Here is a 13,096-nt window from a genome sequence, read left to right as displayed (position 1 = left end):
TACCACTCTATGATTTTTCCCATCTACCACTTATAAAAATCTACTTTATTATAGCAACTTTACCCTCTGCTAGAAGGAAATGATGTACTTAGTAATGAACACTACGTGCTTAGCACAGTTCTTGACACATAGTACGTGCTCGGCAGGTGATAGCTACCATTGAGGAAGAGGCTGTGCAGTGAAATAATTGAGATCACAGGGCTTGGGATCAGAAATCCAGGACTGGATTTGAGTCCTCAGTCTGACCCTGCCTGCTCTCTGAAAATGTTTGATGCAAACTGGGTCACATGGCTTAGCTTCCCTGAGGACATTGACACCTGCCTCACAAGGTGTAACTGTGAAATGAGATACAAATATGCACGCAGAGCTTAGCGCAGGGCCTATACTTAGTGTGCAGTAAGTGTAGGGCGATTAACGGGATTTGCTCCTCGACCTTATTGTAAGGAAAGAAAGCAATGTCTGCCTTGAAACCAGATGTTAACATTTCATAATTAAACACCTTGGGTTTTTTTTTTTTTTAAGGTTTCAGGTAGTCAAAGGCCTCCTGTCTTTGCCTGTTTCCTGAATTTCTGTGTCTCAGAGAGTTTACAAGGGTGTTCTGCGGCCCCCACAGAGTCTGCGCTCTACAGAGCAGGCCTCGGTTGTGGCCAGGTACCTGTATATGATGCACGCCGTGTTCTGGCAGGTACTGCAATTGTTGAGATCTTGGCCCGTTCGATAAAAGTTGCGCCTGCAAGATAGAGCATTTGCTGGATGAATCTATGGGCAAAAGCCCCATGGGATGCACACGTTCTAGCTACTGGTTTCCTGCAGCAAAGCATTACCCCTCCAACTGGTAGCAATGCTCTAGAGTTGCATGACAAAGAAATAAGAAACCCACGATAACAGGACCTCACATTTCTAGAGGACTTTATAAATGTTTGAGCACTTTCATATCTGAGGTTTTCTTCATGCTGACAATAAGCCGATGAGATGAGTCAGTTACTCCTACCCCCACCAATAGCTAGGGAAACTGAGGGACTTTGTAAATAGAAGGGAGATTATTAAAAGCCCTGACCATTTCATTCAGTGCAAGTCCACTGCAGTGCTTCTCTCTTATAAGGGAATGTTGGGTCTGATTCATATCAGCAAATGCCAGTTAATTACTTCTTTTTTTTTTTTTTAAGATTTTATTTATTTGGCAGAGATAGAGACAGCCAGCGAGAGAGGGAACACAAGCAGGGGGAGTGGGAGAGGAAGAAGCAGGCTCCTAGCGGAGGAGCCTGATGTGGGGCTCGATCCCATAACGCCGGGATCACGCCCTGAGCCGAAGGCAGATGCTTAACTGCTGTGCCACCCAGGCGCCCCCAGTTAATTACTTCTTCCCTCTCCTACCCTTTTGTTGATTAGCTTCAGCCATTCCTTCTTCCCAGTCTTTAGGGGGCACTTTTTCAAAGGACAAGCATTCCACACCTAAACAAATCACTGCCTTCCCCTCCCCAGCCTGGTGCTGAGTCACCCAGGAAAGCATTTTGTGACTTTTTCTCTTTGCAGAATTGTGATCTCATTTCAGTTCCTATTTAGTGGATCAGTGATGGACTGGCCAAATCCATCAAAGTGGTTAGTGGAGGGGAAGGTCAACGGTAATTTCAAGTCCTTTATAACAAACACACAAATAACTGAAATCCTGTGCAAATACGGCAACTTGCTAGAAGGATGGAGTGGGGGAAGTAGCTGTGTGCTGCTATCATCATCATTTATTAACTGGCCCCCTCTTTATAAAAATACTTTTTGACCCTAATGTTTCACTGCCTCCCTTTCTGCAGTCTGTTGATATCTAGAAAACACAACAAATGGCAATGGAAATCCACCAAAGCCTGGAAATGGATGAAACCCATTTGGAACAAAGGGAGGCCATTGGTTATGATTTGGGGAAACAACAGAACCTTAAAGACCTTGGAGACATTTTATTAACAGAAGCCAGTGCTCTCTCTCTGCCCCTGTCCTAGCAAGTGCCCTAACCCAGTAGTTTTCAATATAAAAAAATCCACCTTACCCTTCTGTGAGAGCCCGAGCTTTCTCCAAGTCTTGAATTACATTCAAAAGTACTTTAATTTTCTCTTGGTTCGAGTGCAGAGATTCCTCCACGGATTGCAATCTGCCTTGGAGATCACAGAGCTCCCCCCGTGCCAGGTGAATTGGATTAATCCCACCAGTCTCTCTGTTGCTCTGAAGTTTGGTCTCCCTTCTTGGAAGAGGAGATTGGAGGTGATTGCTTCCTGAACAATTTTGAAACTCCACAGTGTCTGACTGGGTAGGGTTCTTTGTCATCTGCTCCTGACACGTGGGTGCAGAAATTGACACGCTGTTAGTTTTGAGTGACAACAGATCCTGGTGATTGTTACTTGATGAGGAACAGTCTGAAGCCCCTCCTGAATGGTCAGGCTGGCTGTGGGAGCCTGGTGATGGGGAGCTGTGAGTCCGTGGAGGTGACAGAATATGTGTTTCCTTTGACCTAGATGACAGTGGGCCAAGGTCTTTGTCATCAGAGTTGTCTTTGGGCAAAAGCAATTCGGGGTTAAGTTTCCCTGTGCCTGGCATGTGGTTGGCATCATTGGTGGCATTTAAGCAGGAAGGGGATCTTCCTGAATCTAATAGTGACACTGTTCTCCCATCACCTGGACACACATCAGCCAAAGGATGTACGGAGTTGCTTATGTCACCTGACCTGTCTGGGCTGAAAGTGGACTTTCTAGCTGCCCAGGTAGGACTGTGGTAAATATCATCTGGGACCTGAATGGCAGCAGTTGCTTTCTCTGAGGCCCTCCAAGTCCCTGCTTCCAAGCATACGCTTATAGGCCCATTGCTTTGCACCTTGGACATTCTAGGCGGAAATGGGTGGGACACTTTGACTCTTCGAGGCCCATCCTCAAGATGCTGAGCCAACCTTAAGTAGGCAAGGTCCGAGGATTCAATGTCCTGTTCGGAGAGGTTGCCGTTGACCTGGATGGCACTTTGGGATGCTGTTGGCATTTCTACCAGGGACTTGCTGGCTGTGAGTCTCTTCCTTTTGAAAACTGGGAAATGCTTCCTGAGACTGGGGGAGGTTTGGATCGCAATATTCCGAAACCCCCCTGCCTTCTGGGACCTGGGGAAGGAGAGTGAGTAGGTGGGGAGGTGATGGTGCCTGGAGGCTTGAGCCTTGCCCATCACAGCTGGGTCCTCAGAAGCTTGGACATCAACCTCAGCTAGGCCAGGTGGAGTCTTACTGGTCCCATCCTCCTTGAACCGCACCTGCTGAGATTTGCTCCTGCGATGGTGAGGTTGTTTCACGAACTCCACTGACTCTAGGCTATTACGCTTTAGAAGCACAGGCCGCACTTTCATATTTTGCTGGGCCATTGAGCCTCAGTTGGAAGAACTGAGACCATACACTTCTCCAGGGCACATTTCCTTAGGTCTTTGGAGCAGCATCTGATGATGGCATCTCAGACTCGGAGATCTGCCAGCCAGGATGAAGTGGTCCTCTCCTCCGTGTATGGGAATCTCTGTTGGCCATTCCCAGCCAGTAGATTCTCCTTGGGAGCTATCTGTAATGCTTCCCCTGCAGTTAAAACACTATTTCATCACGGTGATAATTGCCACTTAGATAAACAATGAGTTAGGCTAATCATTAAACATCTGATCTACCAAGAGAGCTGGTGGGCTGTTTATCAAGAAAGGCTGGCAGGCGGTTCTGATCCTGGAAGAAGCTTGCTGTCTTGAACAAAAAGACAACAAAAGTACCATTTAGGGGATAGCGCCAGATTCCCAGTTTGTGAATTCCAAAAGAAACCTGCTATGTCTGGAACATACGGCTTCCTTTCCCGGAGCATCAATTTCCACTGTAAAACTGTAGGAAACTTAAACACGTCTTCTTTCCGAAGCACGTAAACAGGCGGGGAAATCAATGACCTGGGGGCTAGCTTCTTTGATGATACATGATGCCCTTAAGGGAATATCCCCATTTGTGTCAATCACAAGTTCCTCCTTTGGGGCCATTGCTTTCTTTCATGCTGTTTCCCTCTTTGTCACAAAACCCAGTGGGGTGTGACCAGGATAGGATTGAGGCATCTGAAGGCATTCAGAGGGCAGGATCCCTGTCAGAGTGTCTTGGCTGAAGTTCACATGTAGGCAAAGTAAACCTGGTCCGCAGCCTCTGGAAATTTAAGCGAGAACTGAGCTCACTCAGCCTGGGGGCAGGGGACTGAGGACTGGCAGTCCTGCCAGCAAGCGAGGAGCATCTGAAAGGGAAGAGGGGAGGGTTGCAACTGAGAGCACAGTTCGAACCTGGGTTTCTCTCCAAATACCAAGTCTTTTAGGGTGGCTGTTCTAGGAGTAAGTCAGCTGCAATGCCCCTCTTTCTGTTCCCTGTGAGCCAGCCACCTTGTGGCTGCAAGACCTTGGAACAAAATGCCTGTCTGCCTGGACCATTTCCTCCTCCTACTCCCAGGCATAACCCAGCGAACTCTTATTCATCATTGAAGTCCCAGCTTATATGCCACTTCCTCAGGGAACCTTTGCAAGGACTCCTCCCTCATAGACACCTGCTAGACCACAGTAGGACCCCTCCTGTACCTTCTCGGCACATCCTTCATAACACAAACTGCAGCTGTCCTGAAAGAATCACTTGTGTCTGCACTTATATAGTGTGTATCTTCCCCACTAACCTGTAGACTCAGGATGACAGGGGCTGGAGCCTTGTTTTTTTTTTCCCCTACTGCTTGGATATTTCCAGCCTGCTTCTAGGCTCACTTTGGGTGTATAATGAGCATTTATTGAGAGAATGGATGACTGAATAAAAGGCAGATCCCTTGGAAGCAAAGGAGGCCTGGGTGTGGCGCAGAGGTCCTAGGGCATCTGCCAGCACAACAGGGTGCTGAGTTCCCTCTGCTTTGACTGCAACATTTACTTAAGAACAAGATTTTCCCCTAATGTCTTCATTTTTTCAGTTGCTTTCCAGGATATAAATGTGCATAAAATTATCCATGGAAGGTGTACCTTGTAATAAAAACAGCTACCATTTATTGAATACTTATTTTTACCATACTGAGGCCTTTACATGCATTAATCATAACAGCTCACATTTACTAAAAGCTCACTAATGTGCCAGCTGCCGTTCTAGGCACTTTTCAAGTTATAACTCATTCATTTCCTACCCTAGAGAGGTGGATACTATCATTATCCCCATTTTACAGCTGAAGCTGAGGCCCAGAAAGGTTAAGTAACTTGCCCAAGGACACACAGCTAATGATAGAGCCTGTTAATGAACTTATGCAGTCTGTGCTCTTAACCTCTACACCCTATCGTCTTTCCAGTATTGCATTATCTCACTAATCGTTATAACACATCTGAGTATCGGAATCCTTGTTGGACTGATGAGGAAGCTGAGGTTCGGGGAGGGCAAGTAATCTGTGAAGGAGCTGAGACGTGAACCTAGGAGTCTGTGATTCCAAAACCTGCCTTCTTCCCTGTTATGTTTTGACTTTGTTCCCTTGGGATCCTCCTACCTAGTGGGGCAGGTTATATCAGTGATTTGAGAACCGAGTTTGAAGATGTGTGCAGGCCTGGAGAGGTACAGGGGACTGTCCCCTGGACTTGACATGGCAAAGAAAACTTGATTTCTAAAAGTCCAACGGATCCCATGGATGAGGCAAGTTTGAATGCCACCTGGGTTAACCAAAGGATTTTAAAGGAAAATAAAAGTGCTAAGTATTTGGATTATCTTGGAGAGAGTATTCTGTGTGCAGTATCCGGCCAGGAATTATTAGATAATGCCCGTGGCAGTTTCGGCTTTCTCAGCTTTCTCAGCTCCCAGCTACCTTTAGAAAGACCAACTATGCCTGTGGGGTTGGGGCAGTTGAGGGGCAGGTCTGAAAGGGAATAGGACCCATCTGTAATGAGTTATCAAGTCGTCATGGGGCCCTACAATTACTCCTCACATTCTGAACGTACCTTAGACCTGAGTTAGAACCCCTGTCCCTTCCTGGCTAAAGGGTTTGGGGTAATACTTATCCTCTCTGAGCCTCATTTTTTTATCTGTAAAATGCAGGTGTTGCTCATAGCATAGATGCTAACAGATGCATGGGTTTGATGGGAGAAGTCAATGAGACATTTATGCAAATCTCTCAGCACAAAGCTCAGTATGCAGTAAGCGTTCAGTATGGATTAGTTATTGCTCTTAATACTGTCATCCTCATCTGCAGCCAGATTTCCTTGTTGTGGGTGCCAGAACCACTCTCCGGAGTTTTTCCAGAGGATGTAGAGCCACTCTTGGGACAGAGAATGGACAGAGTTTGGGGCAACCATCTCACACTTGCCTCACTTGTCTAAAAAGCAAGTCTGGCTTCTGAGAGCTGCAGTATCCCGTCCGTCTCTGGGGAGATAGTCCTGCTGGTGATGGGTTCCCAAGCCACTCTGCAGGACCATCCTGAACAGCTCCACTTTCAAAATCAGTTTCATGTTTCAATGACTGCAGAATTTTTAGGTCTGGAAAAATCCAGTAGTCTGTCCCCTCATTCTATGACTAAGTCCTCTCTGCATCATCCTCTTCATGTAGCAAGTAAGCCTACCTGGTTACTTGTAGTGACAGGGAGCTCACTACTTAATCTCATAGTAGATTATAATTATCATTATTAATGGTAACAAATATGTATTTAAAACTTACTATAGCCGTGCACTGTGTTAGCACTTGACACTTAATCCTTAAAATGGCCTTCTGTATGTGATCCCCATTCTGCAGAATGAGCAGTTAAGACTTGTGAGGTTAAGTCACCTGCCTGAAACCACACAACCCATCCCCTTAATGTTTGTGGTGCAGAGCCTAGATGTTTGGATGTCTACTTTTGTGGATTTCTTTGACTAATTGTCCACTGCTTCTTCCCTCTCCTTAACTATTCATTAGCGTTTCATTCTGGATAACTTAACTCACTTAGGCTACAATTGTGTGAAGCTGGTTTTCATAAGAGCTAATGTTTAGTGAACACTGATTATGTGCCAAGGATTGTGTAGGTGTTTTTCATTTACTCTAGTCCTTAATCCTCACAACAATCCTAGAGGCAGGTGCTATCCATCCCTTATTTTGTAAATGAGGACACGGAGGCACATGAGGTTAAATAATTTGCCCCATCACTCACCCGGTAAATGATAGAGCTGTTATTTGAACCCAAGGATGGACTCTGGAGCGCAGGCTCCTAACCACTGCCCCTTCCTGTCTTCTCCAGGACTACAGAAGGATGACGCTTCTTGTGTAAGGCTGTCAAGCAGGTTTCAAAATCCCTCCACATTTTCCTTCTGAAAGTCAGCCATTATTCTGGTTTAGCTCTGCCTTTTCTCCAGAAAATTTATGTACCCTTGAGATGTTTACTTTTGATCTTTAAAAACCGTTGGTTTTCCATTTTTAAAGATATTACATGGTCACTGTGTAAAAATTCAAATAATTTAGATAATCAAAAAAAAAAAAAAAAAAGGAAGAAAAAAAAGCACCTGAAATCTCACCACCCAGAAAGAGCCACTTTGTACCACCAATTTGGTGAAGTTCATTCTAGGCAACCTGCTGGTAACATCTGCAACATTCATTGCATGCAGATTGCATACACATGCAGGTTTACAGAAAGCCTTTTTTTACTGAACAACATGGAGAAATTTCCACATTACGGCATGTAGATTCACAACATTCTTTTAGGTAGGCTGGTAGGACTCTGTCGTCCAGTTGTCTGGTTAACCGTGACCTACTTAAATAGTATTTTTTTTGGTGAATATTTAATATTTAGATTGTTTCAAAATAGTTGGCTTTATTAATGCTGTAAATAACATTTTTAAAGTATGTGAACCTTGGAATTATTTCCTTAGAAAAAATTCTTAGAACAAGAATTAGCAGGTCAAAGTACCCATAGATTTTACATCTTACTGATTTTACCACTTTTCCTCCCAGTAAGTTCCACTAATATGGAACCCCACCATTACTGCATGAGAAGGCCTTTTTACCAGAGCCTTTTTGTCCCCGTGTTTGGTCGATTTCTGATGATTTTGTTCATCACTGCCAAATAGGGAAAGAATTGTATCTCACTATTCTCATTACGGAATTTATTTAAGATTGGACATTTTTCCATATGTTTACTGGTTTATACTACATTTGGAATGAAAAGTTGAAAGTGACAATTTGAATAATTAAGTCAAAGTAGAAACTACCATGTCCTAGACATAACCTAGGCAGCTTAGCAAATATAAAAATTTCCACCTTTAAAAAATGCATAGTTATGCTCCAGTTCTTCTGCCCCCAATACCCATCCTGACCTTCTCACAGATACGTCCTGAAGAGTACAGCTAGCTAAAGGGAACGACCCTCTGTAGCCCTCAGGTCCCACAGGCTCCCAGCTGGCCATTGATAGGGAGTTCCCTAGCCCTTGGTGGTTAGGGCTTAATTAATATCTTGTCTGGAGTCCAGAATCACTCCCCAGAGATAGTTGCAGTAGTCTGGTTCACGCCCAGTGGCTAGGAGTTTTTGCTGATCTTGGCAACGCTTTATTCTCTTCTCCCTTGATTATTGACTTATTGAGCACACACTGTTTATGTTCCAGCCATGCCTTTGGTCCACATTGGATAGTCCTCATGAAATAAGTGTCCATTTAGTAAGTACAGAAACATTTAATACTATTTCTGTAGATCAGAAACTTTAGACTTTCTCTAGAATAGACTCCCGGTCCTCTTTTCTGCCATCTAATTAAGATCTACAATAAAGGAGTAAGAGCCTAGGCTTTTAGCTGATGATTGACTTGGGCTTGAATCTTTTCTTTTCTGACTGTTAACCTGGAACAGGTAACTTGGCCTTTGTAAAACAACACAGAGTTGTTGTGAGGATTAAATAAGATTATCTATATAAAATGGTCAGCACAGTCAATGTTAGCTCATCAGATAGATCCCAACTGGAGACCATGGGATACATGGGAGTGGGCCTTGGCTCACTTACTTTTCCTTAGGAGAGTAAACCGTAGGTAAATATATAGAAGCAAACGTACAATGATAGCATTCCCAGGAATACTGTCCATCTCCCTGCCGCCTCCATGCTTTCTGTACCACTTGGGCGTTGCACTTGTCTCCCTGTACAGTGACTATCTGCTGACCTTCAGCTTCCCCAACTCGACTGCAGGCTCCTTGAGAGCAGAAGATGGTCATAGTCCACTTTGAACCCTGGTCCTTACCTCCAGCTTGACACAGAACAGGTGTTTCCTTCTTGTCAAAGCAATGAACATAATCCCATACTACCTAATTTGCCTTAGCTTCTATGGCATGGAATAGTTGTTGTCATGGAATAAACATTTGTGCAACTAATTAATTAAGAGCAAATTGATTAATTCACTTACAAATTGCTTTCCCTTTTAATAATATGTTATCAATGCTATATCATGAGTAGGTCTCTGGGGCAAATGAAATGTCCGTCCTTTAACGTACTCTGTTTGCTTTGTTTATGACTCAGATTGAATTTGGTTAAACTTTACTGAGAACACGTTATGACCTGGGGACTATGATAAACATTATAGAGATTACAAAAAAAAAAAAAAAAAAAGTAACAGTCGATCCCCATTGTAGCACTAAAGAGGTACCAGATAATGTCGCCACATATGGAATGAGTCCCTTGCAAGTGGTACAGAATGGTGTACAGCGTTGGGGATGACTTGGAGGAAGATATTTGATTACTTTTATATATTCAAATCCTGCTTCAAGTATCAAGGGACTTTACATTTTAAATAGGGTTAGACTTTATCTTCTAGGTTAGGAGTCAGCAGGTTTTTTTGTTGTTGTCATTTTTTTTCCTCTCTGAAGGGCCAGATAGTAAATGTTTTCAGCTTTCCTGGCCATACAATTTCTGTTGCAACTGTTGAACTGCTGTTATGGCAGGAAAGCAGTCACAGACAATATGCCCACAATGGCTGTGACTGTATTCCAGTAAAACTTCATTTATAAAATAGGCATTGGAACAGATTTGGCCTGAGGGGCGGGGCATAGTTTACCAACCTCAGCTTTAGGCAACGGGGAGTCATTGGTGGTTTTTGAGCAGGAGGGGCTTGATTAGATTTTTGTTTTTCAGAAAAGGCTCTAGTTGCTGACACATTGCCATCTCCCTTCACCTTCTGTACTTAGAGTCAGTAATAATAACCCTTGCTATTTATACCACACTTTACCACTTACAGAGTATTTTCAAATCCCATGTAATCCCTACTAGGAAGGTTGGGAAGCATTACCCCTGTTTTAAGAAAGAGGAATCAGTTCCAGAAGAATTAGATGGTTTGTCCTAAGTCACAAAAGTGGAACTGGAACCCAAACTCCCTTGATGCCAGTTTGGGGCTCTAGTGGAGACCCCCAACCCCCATCTGCCCACTCCATTTGGCTGGCCAGACCTCTATTTTATGTGTTGGTTATTTTCCCCTAGCTGAAGGGTATATTCATAAAAGTAAGGACTATGTCTTATGGTCCTTTTGTATTCTGCAAAGTATGAGGCACAGTGCCAAGTTTTTTTGGGAGACACTTCAGAAATAATTATTGATCACTCACCACTGGATCTTGTGGCTCTTCACATCCAAGCTTAGATTCCCTTCCATTTAAATTCAGTTAACTGTTCGGTCAGATCTGTTGGCAAGCATTACTGCTTACCCAACTGAGATTAAAGAGTTAATGTTTGTGGTCCAAGCCTTTGTTTGTCTCTCAATTGAAAATTACCCCAACAGCCTTCTCAATAAGGAAAAGAGAGCTGGTAAATTTTTTGGGTCTGTCTGAGTCTACACTTTCCCGAAATGGTCAAGAAACCAAAGGGAAAGGGAATTGGCTTTCTTTTTGCCTTCTGGAATTACTAAACATAGGTGTACTTGGGGGCAGAAATAGACACTGAGAGGCGAGGTTAAGATCAAAACTCATGTATTTGGAGTCTAGAAAGGTATTGGATATGTAGTGATAATGAAATCTTTTTCTCATTTCTCATTTCTCTCTTGACCTTTTCTCACAATTTCTGCTATTTATACCCACGTCTCCATTATCTATCATCTGTCCCACCAAAGAGAGGTCTCCGTTTTTGCCCCCTTTACCATCCATCCACCACATAGCAGCCAGAGTGATCTTTATAAAATTCAATCAGATCGCATCAGAGCCCTTTTTGAAACTACCCAAAGACATCTTACTGAATTTAAAGTAAGGTCCAAGCTCTTTGCAAAATCTGCAAGAACCTACATCACCTGGCCTTGACTACCTTCCTGACTCCATCTCACGTCACACCACTTTCACCCTTGCCTTCTATGACCTAGATCTCCCAGTCCTGGACATGTAGGATTCATTTTCATCATCTGGCCTTTGCACTGGCTATTTATTTTGTCTGGACTACCCTTCTCCCAGATCTTTTCAACGTTGGTCTCTCACTGATGACACCTCAGCTCCAAAAATGTCCTCTCCAGGATGCCCTCCTCTTCTCCATCCTCCATGTCCTCTGTGGCCAGTGCCATATTTTATTAGCTTCTTTATTTATTTGTTGGTTGTCTTTCTTTGTCTGCATTTATTGAGAACCTCAATAAGCATTTGTTGAATGAGTGAACAAATGAATTCTTATCATTAGAGTCTTCAAAGAATCATATGACCTTAGAAATAGAACAGAGAACTTAAAACTTTAGATCTTGGGGACCATTGAATTCAATGGTTTTCAGATCTTCTTTAGCAGTGAAATTATATTTCTAAATCCAAGCTTAAGCCCAATCCTGATATCTGAGACAGAATAAAGCTAAGCTGTTCTAGAGAAGGGGGCACTCAGTGCTCCTCCAGTCACTCTGAGTCACACCCTGGTATCCTAGGGCTTCAAGCAAACCCAGATCGAAAATGACTGAAGCAAACCCCCTCATTCTACAGATGGGAAAGCCAGGGCTCTGAGCAGTTCTCCTCTACCCATAAACTCTTCAAGAAGAAAGGGGTTACTGGTTTGCATCCTAGTTCTCAGCACAGCTCCTGGCACAGAGCAGGAGCTCAGAAAACATGTGTTGAACTGTTTAGGTGACACAGTGAGTTGAAGCAGAAATGGAACTGGGTGCCAAGTCTGGAGTCTCTGATCTTCCAATGCAGCAGTGAGGATGGTAGAGGGACCATGGCTTCCATCTAGTTCAGGTTCAGGTGCCTCATTTGGAACCAGACCTAGTGAACAAAACCAACGTCATGCTCCCAAAGACCTCTCACATGGATGAAGAAGCCACCAATGATATTATTTTGTACCACGCCAACCCTCTCATTCCATTTGTCAAAGAAAGCAGGGAAAATAGTATTATCATCTCCCTCTACCTCTTCCTCATTCTTAGTCTCTTTCTTCCTTCTCTTCCTTTTTTAGAAAATTATAAAATGTTTCAGGCATGCAAAACAGCATAGAGGAGATTATAGTGGACATAACAAACACTGTGAACCCACAGCTTAGCTTCAGAAAGAAAATGTTACAAATCCAGCAGAAACCTTCCTCCTCTGTTCCTTCTCCTCCCTCCTTTTATTCCCATCTTCTGCCTTCCCTCCTTCTCCTCTTCTGTTTACTCCTGTTCTCTATCCTGATTTCTCTCCTCATCTCCTCCCACAACTGTCTTTGCCCTGCCACCTTTCTTGTCCCCTCTTCTACATCACACTTCTATCTTCTCATCCTTGTCCCCTTTTCCCTTCCTTTTCTTCCTCACCAGCCCCTTCTCTTCCCTTCTTCTCTCCTGTCTCTTTAGTAAGCACATGTGGGTCAGTGACTCATTCCTATGGCTGTTCACTGTCAAGGGTAGAAACTCACTATCTCTTGGAATTGCCTCTCCTACAAACCTTAGGGTACCTGCCCTTGCAGGGATAGTTCTTTTGTCCACATGTCCCCCTGGCTAGAGGCACTGGGTGCTTCTTCTTCTGAAAGGTCATGTCTGGCTTCCCTTCTCTAGGTTGAAGTTTTACTACCATCAGATGCAAGTACTGGCCAGTTTGTCCAACTTTTTCTCATAGAGGAAAGAGCAACAGCTTGATATATCTCCATATTTTACTCAGCATTTCCAGAAGGTTTTTCTGATATCTTTCACTGCATTTCTATTTCTCT

At 43.7% G+C, this 13,096-nt stretch overlaps 2 protein-coding genes across 5 annotated transcripts in view; one reads left to right on the top strand and one right to left on the bottom strand.

The window, feature by feature from the left end:
- Positions 1 to 13,096, top strand: part of DOCK2 (dedicator of cytokinesis 2) — a 409,258-nt gene that overhangs the window by 213,202 nt on the left and 182,960 nt on the right. The gene's annotated exons all lie outside the window — the stretch shown is intronic.
- INSYN2B (inhibitory synaptic factor family member 2B) overlaps positions 1 to 13,096 on the bottom strand; it is a 116,369-nt gene that overhangs the window by 15,977 nt on the left and 87,296 nt on the right. The window contains exons 2-3 of one of the 2 annotated variants that reach the window (XM_045792088.2): positions 2,036 to 4,262; positions 656 to 730 (exon numbers count right to left, since the gene is read on the bottom strand). In XM_045792088.2, the coding sequence (XP_045648044.1) occupies positions 656 to 730; positions 2,036 to 3,381 (1,421 nt within the window). In that variant the 5' untranslated portion in view covers positions 3,382 to 4,262. Of the gene's footprint in view, positions 1 to 655; positions 731 to 2,035; positions 12,184 to 13,096 lie in introns of both variants that reach the window. The other variant, XM_087867814.1, reaches the window with a different exon arrangement.

This window comes from Ursus americanus, chromosome 15, assembly GCF_024610735.1.
Source record: "Ursus americanus isolate L20-20 chromosome 15, mUrsAme1.1.p, whole genome shotgun sequence".
Taxonomy (NCBI): domain Eukaryota; kingdom Metazoa; phylum Chordata; class Mammalia; order Carnivora; family Ursidae; genus Ursus; species Ursus americanus.
The sequence above is the reverse complement of the archived record's forward strand: the minus strand, read 5'-3'. Positions and strand labels throughout refer to the sequence as shown.